At 38.8% G+C, this 20067-nt stretch overlaps 1 protein-coding gene across 2 annotated transcripts in view; it reads right to left on the minus strand.

Annotated features, from left to right (window-relative positions):
* Positions 1 to 16752: 16752 nt before the first annotated feature.
* MEGF10 (multiple EGF like domains 10) overlaps positions 16753 to 20067 on the minus strand; it is a 163242-nt gene continuing 159927 nt past the window's right edge. For both annotated transcript variants that reach the window (XM_045075557.1, XM_045075559.1), the window contains exon 25: positions 16753 to 19119. In XM_045075557.1, the coding sequence (XP_044931492.1) occupies positions 18944 to 19119 (176 nt within the window). In that variant the 3' untranslated portion in view covers positions 16753 to 18943. The remainder of the gene's footprint in view (positions 19120 to 20067) is intronic.

Below are 20067 nucleotides of genomic sequence, written 5' to 3' on the forward strand. Positions count from 1 at the left end.
CTCCATTGTTACTGAGAAAAAATTTTGTGAATTGATCTAGTCAAAGTGAATAGGAAAACTATCCCACTGTCTGATAAATGAATTCTCCCATAACCCCTTTAAGCTTTATAGATGGTAAAAGTGACAAAACCTTTGAGCGGGCAATTTGTAGTGTTTCAGTAACCAGCTTGCAACAGAAGCCAAAGGAGAAAGGGAAATAAAGTAAACAGGGATTTCCAAATTTTATCAGCATTACATTCCACACTTCCAAAGAGGCGTGTCACTTAAAATGAAGGTTGTATCCTTTGGTTTTATTTCTGACCTTTTCTAATATTAGAAAGCTTCCGTTTCAACATGAAATTGTAACTCCTTTCTCCTTCTGGGTTCCTCTGCTGACAGAATTTAGATGGTGTTAAAAAACCAAGTTACTACATTTGTATCTTTAGGGTAAATACCCAATAGTGATCCAAAGGGACACATGCACCCGAATGTTTATAGCAGCAATGTCCACAATAGCCAAACTATGGAAAGAACCTAGATGTCCATCAACAGATGAATGGATCAAGAAGATGTGGTATATATACACAATGGAATACTATGCAGCCATCAAAAGAAATGAAATCTTGCCATTTGCAACAACATGGATGGAACTAGAGCGTATCATGCTTAGCGAAATAAGTCAAGCAGAGAAAGACAACTATCATATGATCTCCCTGATATGAGGAAGTGGTGATGCAACATGGAGGCTTAAGTGGGTAGAAGAAGAATAAATGAAACAAGATGGGATTGGGAGGGAGACAAACCATAAGTGACTCTTAATCTCACAAAACAAACTGAGGGTTGCCGGGGGGAGGGGGTTTGGGAGAAGGGGGTGGGATTATGGTCATTGGGGAGGGTATGTGCTTTGGTGAGTGCTGTGAAGTGTGTAAACCTGGTGATTCACAGACCTGTACCCCTGGGGATAAAAATATATGTTTATAAAAAATAAAAAATTAAAAAAAAAAAACCAAGTTACTGTAACATCGTTTTCCCATTGTAACTACCTTCTGAGAAGGCGTATTCCAACAGTACAAAGAATGTAACCTAACCCATGTGTGTTAAAGATAAATTTTACATTAATTTTACATTATGAATTTTGTTCAGCTAAATTTAACTTTAATTCCAAATATCACAAGGCCACGACATCTGAGAAACTCTTCAGACTCAGCTATCTACAGATTTAATGCATTCCCTATCATAATTCCAATGACATTTTTCACAGAAATAGAATCTAACAATCCTAAAATTTATAAACTACAAAAGACTCTGAATAGCCAAAGCTATCTTGAGAAAGAAGAACAAAGCTAGAAGCATCACACTGGTCAATTTCAAACTATATTACAAAGCGATCATCATCAAAACAATATGGTTTTGGCATTAAAAACAAGAGATTAATGCAATGGAATAGAGAGGCCAGAAATAAACCCACACATGTGTGGTCAATTAATTTACAACAAAGGAGCCAAGCATATACAACTGGGAAAGGACAGCCTCTTCAACAAATGGTGTCTGGAAACACCAGACAGTCACATGCAAAGGAATGAAACTGGACTACTTTCATACACCACACACAAAAATTAACTCAAAATCGATTAAAGACTCAAATGTTTGACCTGAAACCACAAAACTCCCGGAAGAAAACACAGGTGATAAGCTGCTCTTGATACCGGTCTTGGCAATAATTCTTTGGATTTGACTCCAATAACAAAGTCAACAAAAACAAAAATAAACGAATGGAACTCCATCAAACTACTATGCCCCTATAAAGCCCCCATAAAGCAAGGACACCCTAACAAAATGAAAATGCAACTTACCAAGCAGAATAAAACATTTTTATCATATATTTGATAAGACGTTAATATCCAAAACATATCAAGAACTCCTACAACTCAATAGTCAAAAAAAGCCAAGTTGATTTTTTTTAAAGATTTTATTTATTTATTTGACAGAGTTCACAAGTAGGCAGAGAGGCAGGCAGAGAGAGAAGAAGAAGCAGGCTCCCCACTGAGCAGAGAGCCCGATGTGGGGCTCGATCCCAGGACCCTGAGATCATGACCTGACCTGAAGGCAGAGGCTTTAACCCACTGAGTCACCCAGGCGCCCCCAAGTTGATTTTTTAAAAAAAGGATCTCAATAAACATTCTTCCGAAGATGACGTTTAAATGGTCAACACACGCATGAAAAGGTGCTTGACATCACTATTCATCAAGAAAACCTGAATCAAAATCACAAAGAGATATTACCTTCCGTCTGTCAGAATGGCTGTTATCCAAAAGATAAGAAATAAGTGTTGGCAAGGATGTGGAGAAAAGAGAGCCCTTGTGCACTGTTGGTGGGAATGTAAATATGAAGAGAGTACAGTGTTTGCTCAAAAAATTAAAAATAGAAGCGTGCACCCTATATTCAATACAGCATTATTTACCAGAGCCACAACATGGAAACAAGCTAAGTGTCAACTGATGGATAAATGAATTAAAAAGCATGATACATATTCACGATGGATTATTACTCCGCCATTAAAAAAAAAAGTCTTGTCATCTGTAACAAATTGCACTGAGGGCACTATACTAAGTGAAATAAGCCAGAAAGAGAAAAACAAAACCATGTGATCTTATTTATATGTGGAATTTAACCCTCTCACCACAAAAAAACAAGTTCCATGAAGACAGATGCTAAGTTGGTGGTTGCCACAAGGGGACCAAAAGGTATGAACTGGAAAGTTATAAGATACATGAGTCATGAGGATCTAATGCCGAGCATAGTAAACTAGAGTTAATAATACTGTACTGTATATTTGACAGTTGTTAAGAGAGTAGATCTTTAGAGTTATTGTAAAAAGTGTGATGGATGTTAACTAGACTCGATGTGATCATTTCACAACACATACAAATACTGAGTCATTATGTTGTACACCTGAAACTAATAAAGTGTTACGTGTCCATTATACCTCAACTAAAGAAATCTGGAAGGAAAAAGTGATTATCAGTATATCCAAATTATTTCTTCATAGTTAAACCTGTAACCTATAAAAGCTGTCAAAACTATCTGTGTATACTTGCTGAAACATTATAATGAAATCGGAAATTAATCTCTAGGTATTATATGCAATAAAAAGTGATGCATTATTAATTATATTAGCACTCGGGGCACTCAGAGAATAAAACTCTCCTTACTGACATGTTCCCAAGGCCAGACATCTAAGAAACTCTTGAGACGGAAGCGTCTCTTTACAATCCATTCCCGTTCAAATGTACGTGCTTCCAGCTAAGCCAGAAATGGCCTGAGCAGAGGCTCAAGGAAAACTGCCATCACCCTCTCTGACACATCTCTGACCGGGACCTCCACACATGGGAATGTTTGCTGGGTCACAGAACACTCTGTAGATGTTCACGGGCTACCTCAGCAAATTGGGTTACTTATCCATGTGGAGTCTCCCGTTTGAAAACAAATCTATGGCAGGAGCTCAGGTGTGTCATTGCAAACTTGAAAGAATTCCTACTCCTTCCAGAGGTTGTACTGAGGCAGAATTCCACCTCTCGTGGAACCCACTTAGTTTCTGACTGAAGCTTTGCACCAGGAGAACTCAAAGCCCTCTATGGAAAATGTCAAGTCATCAAGCACTTGGACTTTCTGCATTTCGTATTGGCTGCCTCACAGAAACTTTAGGAAGCTAAGAAAAAACAAATCGCAAAGCCATGGGACGTTCTCGCCATGCAGACGTTATAATGCCTCTCACACCACTGTAAGCCCCGAGTTGCGGACTGCTTATTTCAAAGCCAAGCCCTATCTCACTGATGTGCTGAAGGACTGTGAAAAAATCTTGAGCTTTCAAAAGTAATAAATGACCATTCTCCACTTTCATTTAAGCCGTGGAAATACTTAAAAACAAACAAACAAACTTAGGATAGATCACATATGGTGTGGAATCTGGATAAAACATTTTCTGATAGCAGGAGCAGAGATGATAACAAGTATTGAAAAATAATGAGACCACTGAACAAGGGATCTGAAAATAATTGCAAAGAAATAAAAGGTTAACTGCAGTATCCAGCCCTTATTTCTTTTAGGTTTGTCTTAGCCATTTATGCAACGGTTTGGGTGCCTTGATCAGAGATAAATGAAATCATGTATTGCTTAAAATAGAAAGTGATTTATTGCCTGGCAATGTCTTGACAGGGAAGGATTCAGCCATTAATCCATACATGTTTGGATGAGAAAAACAGAAGAAAAAAAGCATGGAATTAGACAAGTTTGAATGAGTTTTAGATCCTTTCAAGCAAATAGGCAGCAGTCAGACATGAACAGTGCAAAAATGCTTGCTTGCATTTACATTAAAGACTATTTTAATGAGACTTGTTCTTAGCATTTTAATATTTTAGAGCTTTTTATGTATTCTAAGACTAACAAGTAAGACCAAAGGAAGTTGTACTTGTCCTCCTGGCTTTGCCATCACTCATGAGCATAGCTGGTGTGTGCAAGGGAGAGAGTTCAGTTTGGACTAGAGGCTCCCAAAGGGTAATGGTAGTCCCCACTGCACCCTATGTAGGAAAAACCATGATGGAAAGTAAGAAAAATGCAACTTTCAAAGTGAATGTCTTATGTTATTACAAGAAAACAGCTGACATGCTCATCACTATTTCGAGTAATACAAAGTAAGCCCACCTAGGTGTGTGCGGTTTTGAACCAAGGGGTCAACGTCTTTTGCTTCATCAAGGAGAAACAAAGAATTTGGTATGTATTCTGCGGCACAACTTTGCACTCCTAATTTTCAGAAATCATCATTTACTTGGAATAAAAATGCTAATTCCGACTTACCATTTTGAGTCTGGTGTGTAAAGGGCTGAGACATCACCGCTCCACCCGAACAACCACTAGAAAGTAGACATGTGGTCAGAACAACTCCTCTGAGATCCATCAGAGGCAGAGGTCACAGGGCAGACCACTGCTTCCCAAGATAGTCACATCACAGACCCAAATGTAAAGTACAAGACTATAAAACTCCTAGAAGATAACATAGGACGAACCCTTCATGACCATGGACATGATGACTTTTTACGTACATCACCGAGGTCTGATCTGTGAAAGCGATCACTGATAAAAGACACATCTGGCAAAGGACTGTAGATCCAAACATACAAAGAACTCTTAAAACTAATCAGTAAGAAAACAAACACATGATTAAAAAATGGACCAAGTATCTTAACAGACGCCTCACCAAAGAAGATATGCAGATGGCAAATACATGTCTGAGAAGATGTTCCAATGTTTAATTACAGATTGAAGCAACAACGAGATAAGCATGTCCCACTTACCAAAATGGCCTGAAACTGAAACACTGACACCAAATACTTGTGAGGATGTGGAGTAACAGGGACTTTCATTCACTGTTGGTGACAACGTCAAATGGCACAGCCACTTTCAAAGACCGTTTGGTGGTTTCTTACAAACTGAAATATATTTGCCATACAATCCAGTGATTGCACTCCATGGCATTTACCCAGATGAATCGGGGACTTATTTCCACACAACAACCTACACCATGGATGTTTATTGGTAACTGACAAACCTTGGAAAGAACCAAGATGTTCTTCAGCCAGCAAATGGATAAACTGTGGTACATCCAGGTAATGCACAATGATTCCACATGAAAAGGAAATGAGCTATCAAGCCATGAAAAGAAATACTAAGTTCATATTACTAAGTGAAAGAAGCCAATCTGAAAAAGCTACATGCTGTATCATTCCAGCTGTGTGATATTATGGAAAGGGCAAAATGATGGAGACATTAAAAGGGTCACTGGTTTCCAGGGACTAGTGGGGAAGGAGGAATGACTGGGCAGAGCACAGAGGATTTTTAGGGCAGTAAAACTGTTCTTTAGGAAGCTACAGTGATGCATACGTGTCATTAAACACTAGTCAAAACCCACAGAATGTACAGCACTGAGAGTGGACCCTCATGTACTCTATGGACTTTGGGTCAGAGCGATGTGTCATTGTAGGTTTGTCAATTGTAACAAATAAATCACTTTGGTGCGGGATGTCATAACTGGATTGTGCATGTGGGGGGCAGGGAGTGTATGGGAACTGTACTGTACTTACTGTTCAGTTTTGCTGTCAGTGTAAAATTGCTTTAAAAAATAAGGTTCGTTCATTTATTAAAAGTAATATTTTACTTCTATGAAATTATTCCTGTATTAAAAATATTTGCCATTTTTATAGCAACATTATTCCAAAAAGGTTAGAGCTTTTCCAGAAATTATCTCATGGACATTTTCTTCCCCATCATTATTTCTCTGATGGGGTCATCTGCTGGAAACTCTAGATGTTACTCATACAGTAGAAGGTACAATGGTTTAAACAGGGCTGCCTGGAAGGTTCGTCAGTGGAGCGGGATTAAATCAGGATTGGAAATTACTAATATATCCTTTCCATGGTTACACCCATGACCCTATCCTTCAAGAATCTACTGAATGGTGAGTCAGGCCAGCATTCTGGTGTCATTCTGCTAATCGTAGGAAATCGCCTCTATGGCTCTTCCTTCTTGATCCTTCTACAATGATAATTTTGATAAATTCACACTTTGACAAAATATTTCAATAACTCTTAAAGCTGTTTTTATGTTATTTTCCAATATTTGGAATTTTCAAATGATTTACACATTATGTGTTATACCAGTTCTATGGAGAACAACAGTGTCGACATGTGTCAATATGTTTTCTTTTTGGGTGAATAAACTAGCATCAAGTGAAATGAATTAATAACCTTGACCAAGATCACACAGGCGTCAAAACTGGAACTCTGTCACCCATCTTGCCAACTCCATATTCCCTCTTGTTTCTATCATTCTCACATGATATTGATTTAAAGGATGTTCCTCTCAATCCTAGATAGAATCTGTACTCATAATAATAACTTCTACAGCACTGCAAAAATAGACAATGAAGATAGTAAGGTATAAAGAGAGAAGGTAAAATAAGTAAGTATGGAGATCAGTAATAACAGGGACTCACCATAAAACTGATATCAGAATTCCTTAAAAATGATAGCAAAATGGGCAGCCTGGGTGGCTCAGTCAGTTGAGCATCCGGCTCCCGGTTTCGGCTCAGGTCATGATCCTGGGGTTGTGAGATCAAGCCCCACATCGGGCTTCATGCTCATTGCAGTCTGCTTGAGAGTCTCTCTCTCCCTCTCCTTCTGCCTCTCTCCCTGCTCGCATGTTCTCTCAAATAAATCAAATCTTAAAAAAGTAGCAAAACGTTCTTTGCCTCATAAAGCAATGTCACTTGGAAGAGATGGTGTGGTCTGCATGTGGTGAGATGTGGGGAGAGTGGATGAGTTCAAGGAACGGTGAGAGGACCCTCCTAGATCAGCAGAAATAAATCAGACCAACAGCTTCACCTTCTTTCCTCATCAACACCTTCTTTCCTCATCAACAAAGCAATGGCTATGCATGAGCAACGGTCTCTCCACTTTTGCATACTTTAAGTAACAAGATGCTGTGAACACCTGTGAATCAAATGTTTTGAAGAAATCCACCACGACCAGGGGTTTGGGGTGCTGGCTGATCACACCCGTAAGAGCTGAGGTCACCAGCCAGCTCCGTCATGGGATAAGGGGCCCAGTCCCTCACCCCCTAGCAGGACACTCGGTGGTTTTCCCAAGTTCCCTTGAACTTTTCCTTGGACAACTTGTTTGCCCTTAGCCCCTGAGCCAATTTATAACAATCTAAGAGCTCTGACTGTTAATTGGTGAGTCTAGTTTCTGAAAAAAAAAAAAAAAATGAGTAATTCAGGATGTAAACACCCAAGCAAATGTTTTCCTTAAAGTAATCACCTTGGGTGGTGACAAGATTATTTTAAGAGAGCTGTCTTAGATTAAGTCAGTCTGTCTATAGAAGCAGTAAAAGCCAAAAAGGAATTGTATTATTATCATCGTCTTGTATTATGAAATGTATAGAGTGACATGACAGTGTTTTAGTACATTATGCTTAGGCGTTGAGCTTCTGTTTAATGGCACTGTGGCTTTGTATTTTATGTGCTATTTAAAACTGTCTTTTGCCTTGAAAGTGTCTAAAGCATTTAATGAAAAACACAATGTTCTTGTATTTATTCATTCAATCAAAACCATTTCATGGAAACCTATTTTATATATACTAGGTGCTGAGCTCATCGAAGAATCAGATGTCTTCCGAAGAGAAAGGGCACTCTTTTAATAACCAAAAGGACAGTTTCTAGTAATTAATTTGGCCACATGGTTCCTCATCCCAGGTTTAAGATATTCCCTGCCAGTTACCTTATACTTTTCTCTATGAGGGGAAATAGCAATATTTTGATCCTCTGGATCCTTTTTCCCTGGCCTTTCCCTCCTTTTCTCTAGTCTTTAAATAATACATTCTCCCAGAGATCAACATTTCAGCTTAGTCTGTCAAGGTTCTCTTTCAACATCTCAGGAAAGCACGGAAAACTCTGCATTTCCTCCTGCTGGTTTAAAATTACCTTTGTCAAGAGACTCAACCCTCATTTGTTTTCTGCCAGAAATAAAATCTACCTGCAGTACAAATAAAATATTTGGGATCTTCTTCTTTTTTTTTTTTAACTGAATTTGCTGCCACAATTCAAACATAAGGCCAGCAATTGCTATGTATCTGTTCCCCTCCCCTCCCCAGCTACTTGGTGAGCAGAAATATGAAACATTTCTTTTTAAATGTAGTGTGAGCTGTCCCTTTCTAATGGCCTCTGTTAGTTGGGCATGTATCCAGAAGTCTCACATGCGTCCTGCTACCCACTTCCCCAGGGTAAGGAAGCCTGTCTGTGTAGAACTATAAACAATAGGGGTGACAGAACTTTATGCATCAGTGCATTTTTCCTGAATGGCAATTCACAGATCTTCATGCTGAGAGTTCGTATATTACATGGAGCCCAAGACCTTTGAGTAAGGTCACCCCCTCATTCAGTGCTTGCTGCGAAACCTAAGAGAGGACACCTTCACAGCCGAATAATTAGCCTGAAAATCTCCTAAGAAAGAAGGAATCTGGTTCCTATTGTCTTTTTCTGGTGAAATGAGTACAACAGAGATATGTGTTAGAGGAGACTCAGCGTATGGTATTTTCAGTACACAGTGTTTACTTGAGCGTATAAACTTGCTAGACTTCGGTTTTTCCAGACGTGAAATGAAAATGGGAGAGAGAAATGTCCTCTGAGCTCCTCCCTTCCGGGCCCTATGTTGTTACTCACCAGTGTCGGTGTTTTGGTCGAGCTCATGGACCCCTTGCTTGGACATTTTGAAGGGGGGTTATGGTAATGCTGCACTGAAAGCATTTCATACAGGCTTGTGAGAGCCAGTTATTAAGTTTTCCAGAATTTTGTGATCCAGCTGTTAAACCCAGCCATTATTTTTTAAAAGACCCTATTTATTCATTTGAGAGAGACAGAGAGAGCACAAGCAGGGGGAGGGGCAGAAGGAGAAGCCGGCTCCCAGCTGAGCAGGGAGCTCAATGCCTGGCTCGATCTTAGGACCCTGGGATCATGACCTGAGCTGAAGATAGATGCTTAAAAACTGAGCCATCCAGGCGCCCCAAACCCAGCCATTATTAAAATTGAAGTATATAGGGGCTCAGGTCATGGTCTCAGGGTCCTGGGATCGAGCCTCGCATCGGGCTCTCTGCTTGGCAGGGAACCTGCTTCTCCCCCATCTCTCTCTCTGCCGGCTTCTCTGCCTACTTGTGATCTCTGTCTGTTAAATAAGTAAATAAAATCTTTTAAAAAATTGAAGTATATTAACTTACAGTTCAATAATTTCTATTTTTATAAGCAATAAATACTCAACTCAACCATCTTAATTATTTCACTACCTCTTACTATTAGTTATGATCTTGAGGTCATTGACTTCTATTGTGTTTGTAATGTGGAAATTCTATATGATTTTGTGATAGGGAGCATCTCTCCCCAAGTCCACATTCCGTGATGCCATGTTGGTAATTTCAAATAGGCCACAAGGGGAGTGTTTACACCACAGAAATGGAAAAATGCTACAAATCAATACCTTTTAATTTTTTCAGAGAGCTGATTGTTCAACAGGCTGAGACCAGAGACAGAAGGGAACCATGAATTTAAGAATCAGAATCAGAATCAGAATTGTTCCATAAAGGAGACAGCATAGATGTTTCCACAGAGCACATTTCACAAGGCATATTTTTATGTAGGAGCACCTGAGTCATACATTCTCTTTAGCTCGATTCAAGTATGGTCCTGTGAAGGTGAGAGAAGGAAGAGTCTACAAGGCAAGCACAATTTTAACAAAGTTTAGGTCAGGCCAGTGGGGTTCTTTAAGCCAAAACCACCTGCCAAAGGAATCCCTCGTGTCACAGAAAAAAAAGCTTTCTTGAGTTGCCCTCCTGCACTCAATCTCTGTGTGAGAGCAGCCTATCTGAAGCATAGCCTTGGGGCCGATGTGGAGGTAGGCACGGTGGAAGCTGGGGAGAAGACTGGAGGCCACCAAACAGTGTAATGTGGCTATGATACAGTGCTCAGTAGAAGCCAAGAGTGGGTGATGGCGATTATCACAGGTTTAATTAAAATCCACTCCTTTGCAACATCTATCAAAAATACAATGATATTCTCTCGACATCCCAAACCTCCGGAGCTGGTACTCTCAGCTTTGTGGGTGAAATGTCAAAGACCTAACTCGAGCTTTGAAGGAAAGTAAGAAAATATTTTGCTAGATAGACCGGCTCTTGTCTTTCATCCCTTCAGGTCACCAGCTTCCTGAACTTGAAGCTGTCATCATGAATGACGGCAGTGGTAACATGCGATGGAAGGAGCAACATTTCCAAGTCACCCAAGAAGAATGTCGAGGAAGAGCAAAGTCAAATCCCACTGTTCAAGTAAGCAGAAGGCATTTATTCATCCATTAAATTATTTTTTAAAAGATTTATTTATGAAAGAGAGGGAGAGAGCACACACAGGGAGATGGGAGCAGAGGGAGAGGGAGAAGCAGAATCCCGATGAGTGCAGAGCCTGACATGGAACTTGATCTCATGATCCAGAGATCATGACCTGAGCCAAAACCAAGAGTCAGACATTCAACAGACTAAGCCACCCAGGCACCCCTCAATCAATCAATCAATCAATCAATCATTATTGGACCCTTGTCATCAGCTGGACATTAGTGTTCTAGTGATACAGCAGTGAACCATTCAGAAAAGATCTTGCCCTCATGAAGCTTACATTCTAGTTGAACAGACAATAAAGGAATGAACAAAGTGATTAAATAATATGAAACTTCAGAGATCAAGTCTTGATGGAGGTAATCATCAAAGATGATGATACAGGATGGTGATTTCATCCCACAAAAGTAGTTAGGAAAGGTCTTTCTCAAGAATTAATGATTGAGCAACAACCGTGATTAGAGTTTTCCCCTTTCCTGATGAAGACTATAATTCAACGCCAACTATTCTAGTTCCTTCTGGCTCAAAATAATCACATGTCAACTAACACAACACCCACTTGATATTGACCTTATTCTCTATCTACCACCTGCTCAAGAGCTAATGGATATTACAGATTAATACTTTGAAGCAGAATAGTCTTTGCTAATTTCTTTGTTCCAAGGGTAATTTTTATTTAAAAAAAAAACCACTGTAATATTTTGGGGGAAAATAGTAAATTTTTAAAAATAATGATAACTAGAATCCTATGAATATGTAAACAAGACCACAGGGATTCTTACGGTTTTTTTACTTTTTTTCTTTAAAAATAACAGTTACTCCTTTTATTTTCTCTCAAGACATAACATGTGCAAAATAAAAAAGTTCTTGCACATTTAGGTTTCTACAATTTAAGCATTATTACCTTGAGTTATTAAAGTCCACCCAATTTTGGATGATGAGGTTGAAAAGGTAGTTCATATACAAAATATGAGAGGCCCAGAAAGAACCAACCCTCCCCCTTTTTTTGTTACACCTAGGAATTAGATATTTCTCTGAAGCAAAATAATTCATCATTTTGGCTTTGATATATTGATTAAATTATTGTATCATATAAAAATATATTATTGTCAAACCAGATTTACGAGCCATCTATACAAAATGCATAATAAGAAAGATGATCTTTTTCTCATTAATTATAAAATCAATTTTATAACATGGCTCCAATCATTGGAACATGATGACCAATACTAGCTCTGCTTTCTTCGTAATCCTCTGTAGGAGGATTGACTTCATAGAAGTCAAGTGCAGAGCCTCCAAACATGCCCGTGATAGGCATTGACTACTGTGACGATCTATTTTGGCTTTTGTCGACAAACACTCAGTTCTTTACCTGAATTTCAGGGAAGCAAAATGAAGTTCTATTGTAAACCCATGGGAAGCTATGTCTCAAATCCCTGATCGTGGCTGGAACTGCAGAGGGGACCCTGTTTCTGTCTGTCTTCCTAACAGTCCCCATGTCCAAGCTGCAGCTACAACAAAAGGTTCAAATGTTAGTCAAGCAGTATATTCTCTGTTTTGTGTGGTCTTTAGGAGAGGTTACAAGAAATGCGCTTTTAGGTATTTCAAGATCACTTGTTCCGTGAGCGTCTCGATCCTCGGCTAATAAGTATACCACGGCAGATTACCCGCTTTGTGGCATATGTGGATTTTTCCTTTGCTCTATCACCATTGAAGAAGTCCAGGCCGTCGATACAGGAGAAAGAGCAGCCTTTCATAAGCCCACAGCCACGCAAGTGGCAATTTTCCTCCTGATCGCACTTCGGTGATTCCTTCATAGCAAATTCAATGAAGGGTGCTAAGCTGGCGTGTCAGTATTTTCAGCGAGTCCTGTGCCCGTCTATCACACAAGCTCCTTTCTCAAATCCTGGGGCCCTGGCTCTTTCTGGTCCATGCTAGTCGGGGCAGAGGTTTCCAGCAGAATGGAAGACAGGTTATTTAACGATCTGCTGGTGGGTATTTCTAATAAATATTTAATTAATGAATGAGTTTGGGAAGGTCACCAGGATTTCTCGCCCTCCATTTTTCTTTTCATCAGTTCTGTTTCATTAGCCCAGTAGGTCCTTTCACAACTGAAAGAAAGATATAAAGGTCTAAAAGACTCACATTATGGAAGGGCATCATTTCTAGAAGTTTTCTTTGATTACTACTCTGCCATGGCACCTTTTCCCCCTTCTGTAGCAATTGTTTCAACGTTGAGTGTCCTGGATGAGATTTCCTGTTTTTCTTGTGGTTGTGCTTCATTCTCGGAAACACGAATTCAGCCTTAGCTGAATCTCATATTCCTCTACTGAATTTTTAAACTGGGAAACCACTGTTTTCAATTCCAAGAAACTCCTCTGGTCCTCTAATTCCATCCCTACAAGAGTTTAAATCGTATTCTATGAGGGTTTCCTCTGCTTTCCACCTTGGCTCTGCCTCTGTAACAGAAGTTTCTTGTCCTTTTCCACACCAGCCGATCTTGCTTCCATCTGAGCTGCAATGTTCCCATGAAGCGGTTGTGATGTTTCTCTGTCTCTTCATATGACAGTGTGCTGGCTTTCTACACCTGTGCGTCTCTCTGGCTCTTTCCTGCATACTGACAGCCCCTGGGATTTTTCCTTTGGTGGTTACCAGTGATCTCCAAGGGCATTTTGTGAAAGCCTCTCAGTTTACAAGTCCAAGGAGGGATAGGCTGACCTTAGCTCAATGTAGAAACTATCCCTCTTGAGATGCCATCAGACAAGGGACACTTAGCCTCTCACAACTGTGTCATGCAAACAGAAGATGCTTTTTTTCCCTTCCCCCAGGTTGGCCGGCCCTTCCCATGCAGCCCCTTCCCTAGTCCACTCCCATCAATTCCAGCAATCCCTATTTATATTTTGTTCCTATTTGCATATTCTTTCAGGAACTTGGTATCTCACAGTGTGTGGAACTTCTTCAGGTTGCCAAGGTCAGCCCCTGACTTTTTCTGGATGGCTGTATTCTCTAGGATGGGGAGGTGAAGCCAGGTCACCATCTTCCCAGAAACCCACATCCACACATTTTAAAAGCATTCTTAGTTCTGAGGAAGATAACACACTCCTGGAAGATGAAATCATATTATTATTGCTTTCCTAAATCACCATTCTAGAAATAAAATATATACAGAAATGCATAATAGTACAAAAATAGATTGGGATAAGGTCACACAAATATGTAGCTTTTATAATATTCATTAAATGCTCACTTTTGATTTACCAGCCTCATCACTCATCTGGTTACTATAAAATGGCTCAGGTTATTAGCTAATTTTTCATAATAGTAATGATAGCTAACATTTACTAGCTATCTACTATGTGTCAGGTCCTGAAGTAAGTGTTATGTATGCATAAAGTTATTAAATTCTCACGAACCCCCTATGAAATAGGTAGTATTCTTTCTAACATATTATAATCTAGGAACCAAGGCCCTGGGAAGTTAAGTAACTTACCAAAGTCACACGGCTAGTAAAATGATTTATTTCCCTAATTAAATAATAGCTTTAAAATAGCTCATGTATCATATTTTCCTGTATCCCCAACTGTGCTTGGCACTTGGGCCCTCAGTAAACAAACAGTAATTGAGAGAAGAAGCAATGTTTTATTCATAATTGATCTCTAGAACACAGCACACTGCAGAAATGTTTTAATTATAAAGTAAGGAATTAACAAGCCATGGAGATTTAAGAAACAAGTTCACATAAGATGACCTAAAGCTATTTACAGAAGACTTGACTCTTAGCCACTAACCTGGGTTGCTGGAATCCAAATATGTACAATACATTGCCTCTGTCCTTAAAGAACAAGCAGTCTGAAGGGAAAGTAGATGCTTGAGCAGTTAAATATAAGAAAATGCAATGGTTTTTACATGTCTATATAAAGTGCTATAGGGCTAGACATGAAAAACTACTAATTTTTCAAGTGAGATCATAAGGTTTTTTTCTTCTTATTAATTTAACAATTGAATCACACATAGAAATAAACACCACTGTAAAGTTTTTTTTATTAGAAAGTTTATTGCATTAATCTATACTCATTTGGTGATATAAATGACAACGTAAGCTCATACTGACCAGAGTTTACCATCTTTGGAAAAGAGAGAGATTTTCACACTGAAAGTAATTTTTGTTTGCTACAATCAGGAAAATTCTTACGTATTTGGATTTTTTTTTCCTTTTAAAAATATATGCTGCAATTTGTTCATATCAAAAGGAAGCATGGAGTAAATACTGAATGAAGACCCAGTGTCAGACCCAGTGTCAGAAGACCCTAAAAGGGCAGTTTGCTGTACATCTTAGTGAAGAAATAAGCACTCATCCACACCTTGTGACTCACACTTGCCCATCTGTATACACTGCCATTACGTAAAGCTTTTAAGATCAAAATATCTATTAAATACTGAGTTGGAATAATAAAGACATTTCCTGAAGATAGATGATTGGTTATTAAAAAAAAAAACCCATAACCTTAAGACACAATTTTTATGACTTCATCTTATTCTAAGTGGTAACTAGACTTCTAATATTGACATGAATTAATAGTGTAATACTCCTATGAAACTTTTTCAATATTTATGGTTTAAAACTCCCCAGTAATTGTCAAGTACTGCTGTGGCTCTTAGGATGGTCCACATTTTCATAAAGTGGTTTGCATTTCTCACAGCACACAGTGGTTGTGCTAATGGAGTTGGCTGGGACAGGTTGTAACTATCTTACAAAATTCTACCTTGGCTTTCCTAAAATTGGTGAATATAATTTACCATAGACATAATGCTAAACATATTAAACTCTCTTGGCATGACTACTATGGCATGTGAAAGGAATTTCTATCAAGCACTGTAAATAATTATGAAATATTCCTTATCATGTAATTCACTATAAGTAACATAATGTCCACATGAAAGCGAGTATATAAGCTATTACTTGGGCCACTTTTGGTCTATTTATCTATAAATACAAACAGTTTATAAATTGTCTGACATATCTCCCTCTAGGGAAAGAAGAGTTTGGCTGACATTCTGACGTGAATGGCTTTTCCTTCGTATTGCCAAGCATATTCATTGCTCTGACCAATGTAGGATATGAGGAAGAAATTAATCTTAGGGTCCCAAATGAATGAGCTCAAGGTCATGAGAATAGATTCACGGTGTATGAAGAATGACATCATCACTAAATTACATTTCATATATCTGCAGGGGTCCAAAAGGTGGCAATTTCAGCGGGGGTGGGGTGGGGTGGGAAACTTGCCAGGTCTTTTTGTCTTTTAATTTTCATTCTGACAAAAGAAATTCTCTCCTTTCCCAAATCTAGATCAAAATATCTAGGAAGTTTTGACTTCTCAATTAGATCTCTCCAAATATACCATGTTGTTTTTACAATATCCAAAGGCTCTATGTGTAATTGATGTTTGAAAAATCTAGAGTGAACTCTGGTGAGCAAGACTCACCTCTGATACAAATACGGTGTCAGGACAGCATCAATCCTGAGCAGCTGGTCCAGCAGAGAGAATGTACAGGGAGGGATGGTAGGGCTCCTTCCGAGTCCACATCTGCTGCCCGGCTTTCTGCTTAAGATGCTCTTGTCTTTGTACAGGAAGCTCTCAGGATTTTGGTGAATTTTTGTTTTGTTTTGTTTTGTTTTTTGGTAATATAATGAGGGGGAAAAAAGGTGTTTTTTTTTTTTTATAACTATATTGAGGGCATTATGGGGAAACTCAAATGTATCGTGGAGCAATGAAGAGATGCTTCTTAAACAAGAAGGGGGATAAGATTTTTTTTTTTTTTTTTTTACCAGAAAGGACTTTTCATGGCTATTGACCCACAAGTGTCTCAGTTAAATGTCTACCCACCCCGTAGAGCCAATGGTCCACCAAAGGGTAACTGCTGAAATGAACCAATTGTTTCTAAGGCGAGTTCCAGGAAATTCAAGATGTCCTTGAATTAACTTTGGGGCTCTTGACAAGAAACAGCCATTAAAGGAGTGAATGTCCAAAGTGTGTATCATCACCATCACAGGGGCAGGTATGTGATATGAACTCACTGGATACCCCAACTTGATAACTGGCAGGGACAATGCCTATCAGAATGGGTGCACAATACATATTTGTCAACTGACTCACTGAGACACCACATAGGGTTTCATGTCTTTAAAGATTCACAGTCACTGTTTCCTCTCATGAAGTTGCTTCCTCATGCAGCTTTTCAGACCTTCTGCTCACCCAGGTAGGTCAAGGAGAAACTGGCTTCCTTGCATCACGTTGGCATTCTCTTCAGACAACTACCTTGAAGTGAAAAATGTTAGTGCATGACAGGTATGCAAAGGATGAGCATCCATTCTGGTTTGCTTGGGACAGTCCAGATTTACGCCCACTGTGGGTTAAATATTCATAATGCCCTCATTTACACTCATAAGTGTCCCAGTCTGGAAGATCAATTGTGTGATCCTCCCAACGAAGGTCTTCAGTAAGACCAATCTGTGGTACTCGTTCCATAATGAACAGTTACTCACTCCCCTACCCCCTGGCTTAACCAAGATTTGGAGCCCACAGATCAAAAGGAGCTCCATTACTATTAAAAAGCTTCTCTATTTCGATTATAAGCTACTCACCCCTGGTTACTTTGCAATTTTAGTAATGACCAATTTTAATAGATTTGATTTATGCATTTTCATCTCCTCCCTCTAAAAGAATAAAAAGTACAATGCATTTTATCAAGCAAAAAAGATAAGTGGCAATAATACAAGAAACAATGAACATATAATATAATTTTTTTTCATTAACAGTCCAAGCACTACAAAACATAGAATATACAACTTAAAAACAGAAATACAAATTAATGAAAAATGGGGTACACGTCATATTAGCAATGCAAAAGACCAGCTTAAGCATAGTTTCTCTAAATCAACAATTAATAAAAGGAAAGTGCCCTTTTCTCAAATATGCACAAAAATATTCCGGTCACTTCTAGGGAAAAGTTAATCAAAACTTTCTGCTAATTCTATATTACAGCATGTGTTACTAATGGTTTACAAAACCGAAGCATCTTCTTACACTTAAAATTTACAACCTTTTCCAATCATTATACACTCATTTAACCCGGTCTATCAAAAATAAAACTATTTCATTTCCATATTTATGAAATAATTATTGATATGTTATGGACCTTCAGTGGTGAATATGTACGAGAGGGACAACGATCAGAATGACATCATGGGTCAAAAGTGGGCCAAGGGTCCAAGTAGATAACCCTCAGCCAACTACACCTGTATACTGATTCCCGAAATAATTCTACTACTTCTAAAATAAGTCTAATTTTTCATTTCTTCATCCTAAAAAAAAGTCTAAAGTTTTCATATTTAAATGGGCTAACCAATTCTAGAGTTTACTCAAAGTCTCTCCAGGCATGCCACTTGACAGAACATTTCTTCCTGGGTTCATATTATCTCTCTAAGTCTGAGTCCAGCTGAAAAAAATAAACATAAGGACTCAATACTATACCCCTTCACTTCTATATGTTTAGTGATTCACACTAGATTTTATGATAACTGCACAATCCTCGGTACAGGTCTGCAATGCAAATGAGAAAGAAAATATTTAAATTTTAATTGTTCAAGCCATAATACCAACAGCCACCGTACCCCATGACCCCCTCCCGAAGACCTCCGCGCAGTCATGCTTTCAGCCCAGATTTTATAGGAAGTCATGCTTCACAAGTGCAGTTCTAATGCTTAGAAGAACAGGAAGTCACATTGATCTCTCCTTCCCAGCCACCTGTACAAGGTGGACCTACGGTCAGTCAGCCTTAGCTTTTTGAGCTTTCTGGTTCATGTCCAACAGTTGCCTACCAAGTAGATTAACATTCACCTAAGGTGGCAAACTTGAGCTGGAGAAGAACCGAACTGCAGTTCTGGAAACTGTTTCAGTGGCTACCAAGCAGTCCTTGGGTGTCATTCACTGCCGCTGCCGCTGCCGCCGTCCTCTTGCTTGGGGGAGGGTGAACTGTCTCGGACTGGCAGCAGGTCATAATGGCAAGGGATGTGACTGTTCTTTGGGAGGTCGTATGGATCCTGGGTGAGATGCCCATTATTGCTGAATATTCCTTGGACAACACTCACTGTAGGTTCTGTGACAACCAGGGACACATTAATTTATCAGCAATGGAAAGTTTTAAAAAGAATAGAATATGGCATTTCTTGAAAATTTCACACATATAGGAGGAGCACTTCTAAAAATGTAAAGAAACATTATTTTAATGAACAAAGGAGGGTTTTATAATCACATTGAGGTGGCTACTCTACATCTGTCAGACCAGCTGATGTGTACATTGGAGTTCTGAACAGAAAGGTGACCGTAGGTTGGGATGAAGATACCCAGGGACTCGACAGAAACCCTGGATGTGAACTGTTGTCTGAAAAGCACTCTGTAGATAATCTAGTCCAAACCCTTTACCCTATAGGTGAGAAGACTGAGGTCTTATCAGGGTAACTCAATTCATGGAAATACTTAACAAGGTGACTTTAGGACTCAGGACCCTGGCTCTCAGTTGAGTTCCCATGTTAAAGTGGTGGGTTTACCAGAAGGTTCAAAGGGGGACTGTAACCAACTTAAAAAAAAAATAAATTTAGGTCACTATACCTCCCATTTAAAAGAAAAAAAAAAAAAGCTGTCTTAATTCTTTAAGAAGTTATCTTTTCAGAGACATGTCTGTGACATAAATTAATTACTAGCTACTGGAGTTAAATTAACTACTTCATTTACAAGTTAACAAGTAATAGAGAATTTTTTGAAGTTTAAATCATAAACTTGAGAGAGACAGACAGGAAAAAAAAAACCTAACTAAATATATAGCCCTATTCTACCTACCCGGTGACAGCTCTGATGTGTTTCAGCTTTCCCCAAAAGGTATTTGTAAGGGGCAATCAAAGTAATTCTAATTTTAAATTGAATTCTTATTAATTTCCATCCCATTCACATCCAAGAATATTACCAATATATCAGACAAATTTAAAAGTAAAATGCTTCCATCCTGCTAAAAGCATTAATGTAATGAATATGCAACCAGGAAGTAGAA

The sequence above is a fragment of the Mustela putorius genome, unplaced genomic scaffold (assembly GCF_011764305.1).
Source record: "Mustela putorius furo isolate JIRA1106 unplaced genomic scaffold, ASM1176430v1.1 tig00000145_pilon_pilon_pilon, whole genome shotgun sequence".
Lineage (NCBI taxonomy): Eukaryota > Metazoa > Chordata > Mammalia > Carnivora > Mustelidae > Mustela > Mustela putorius.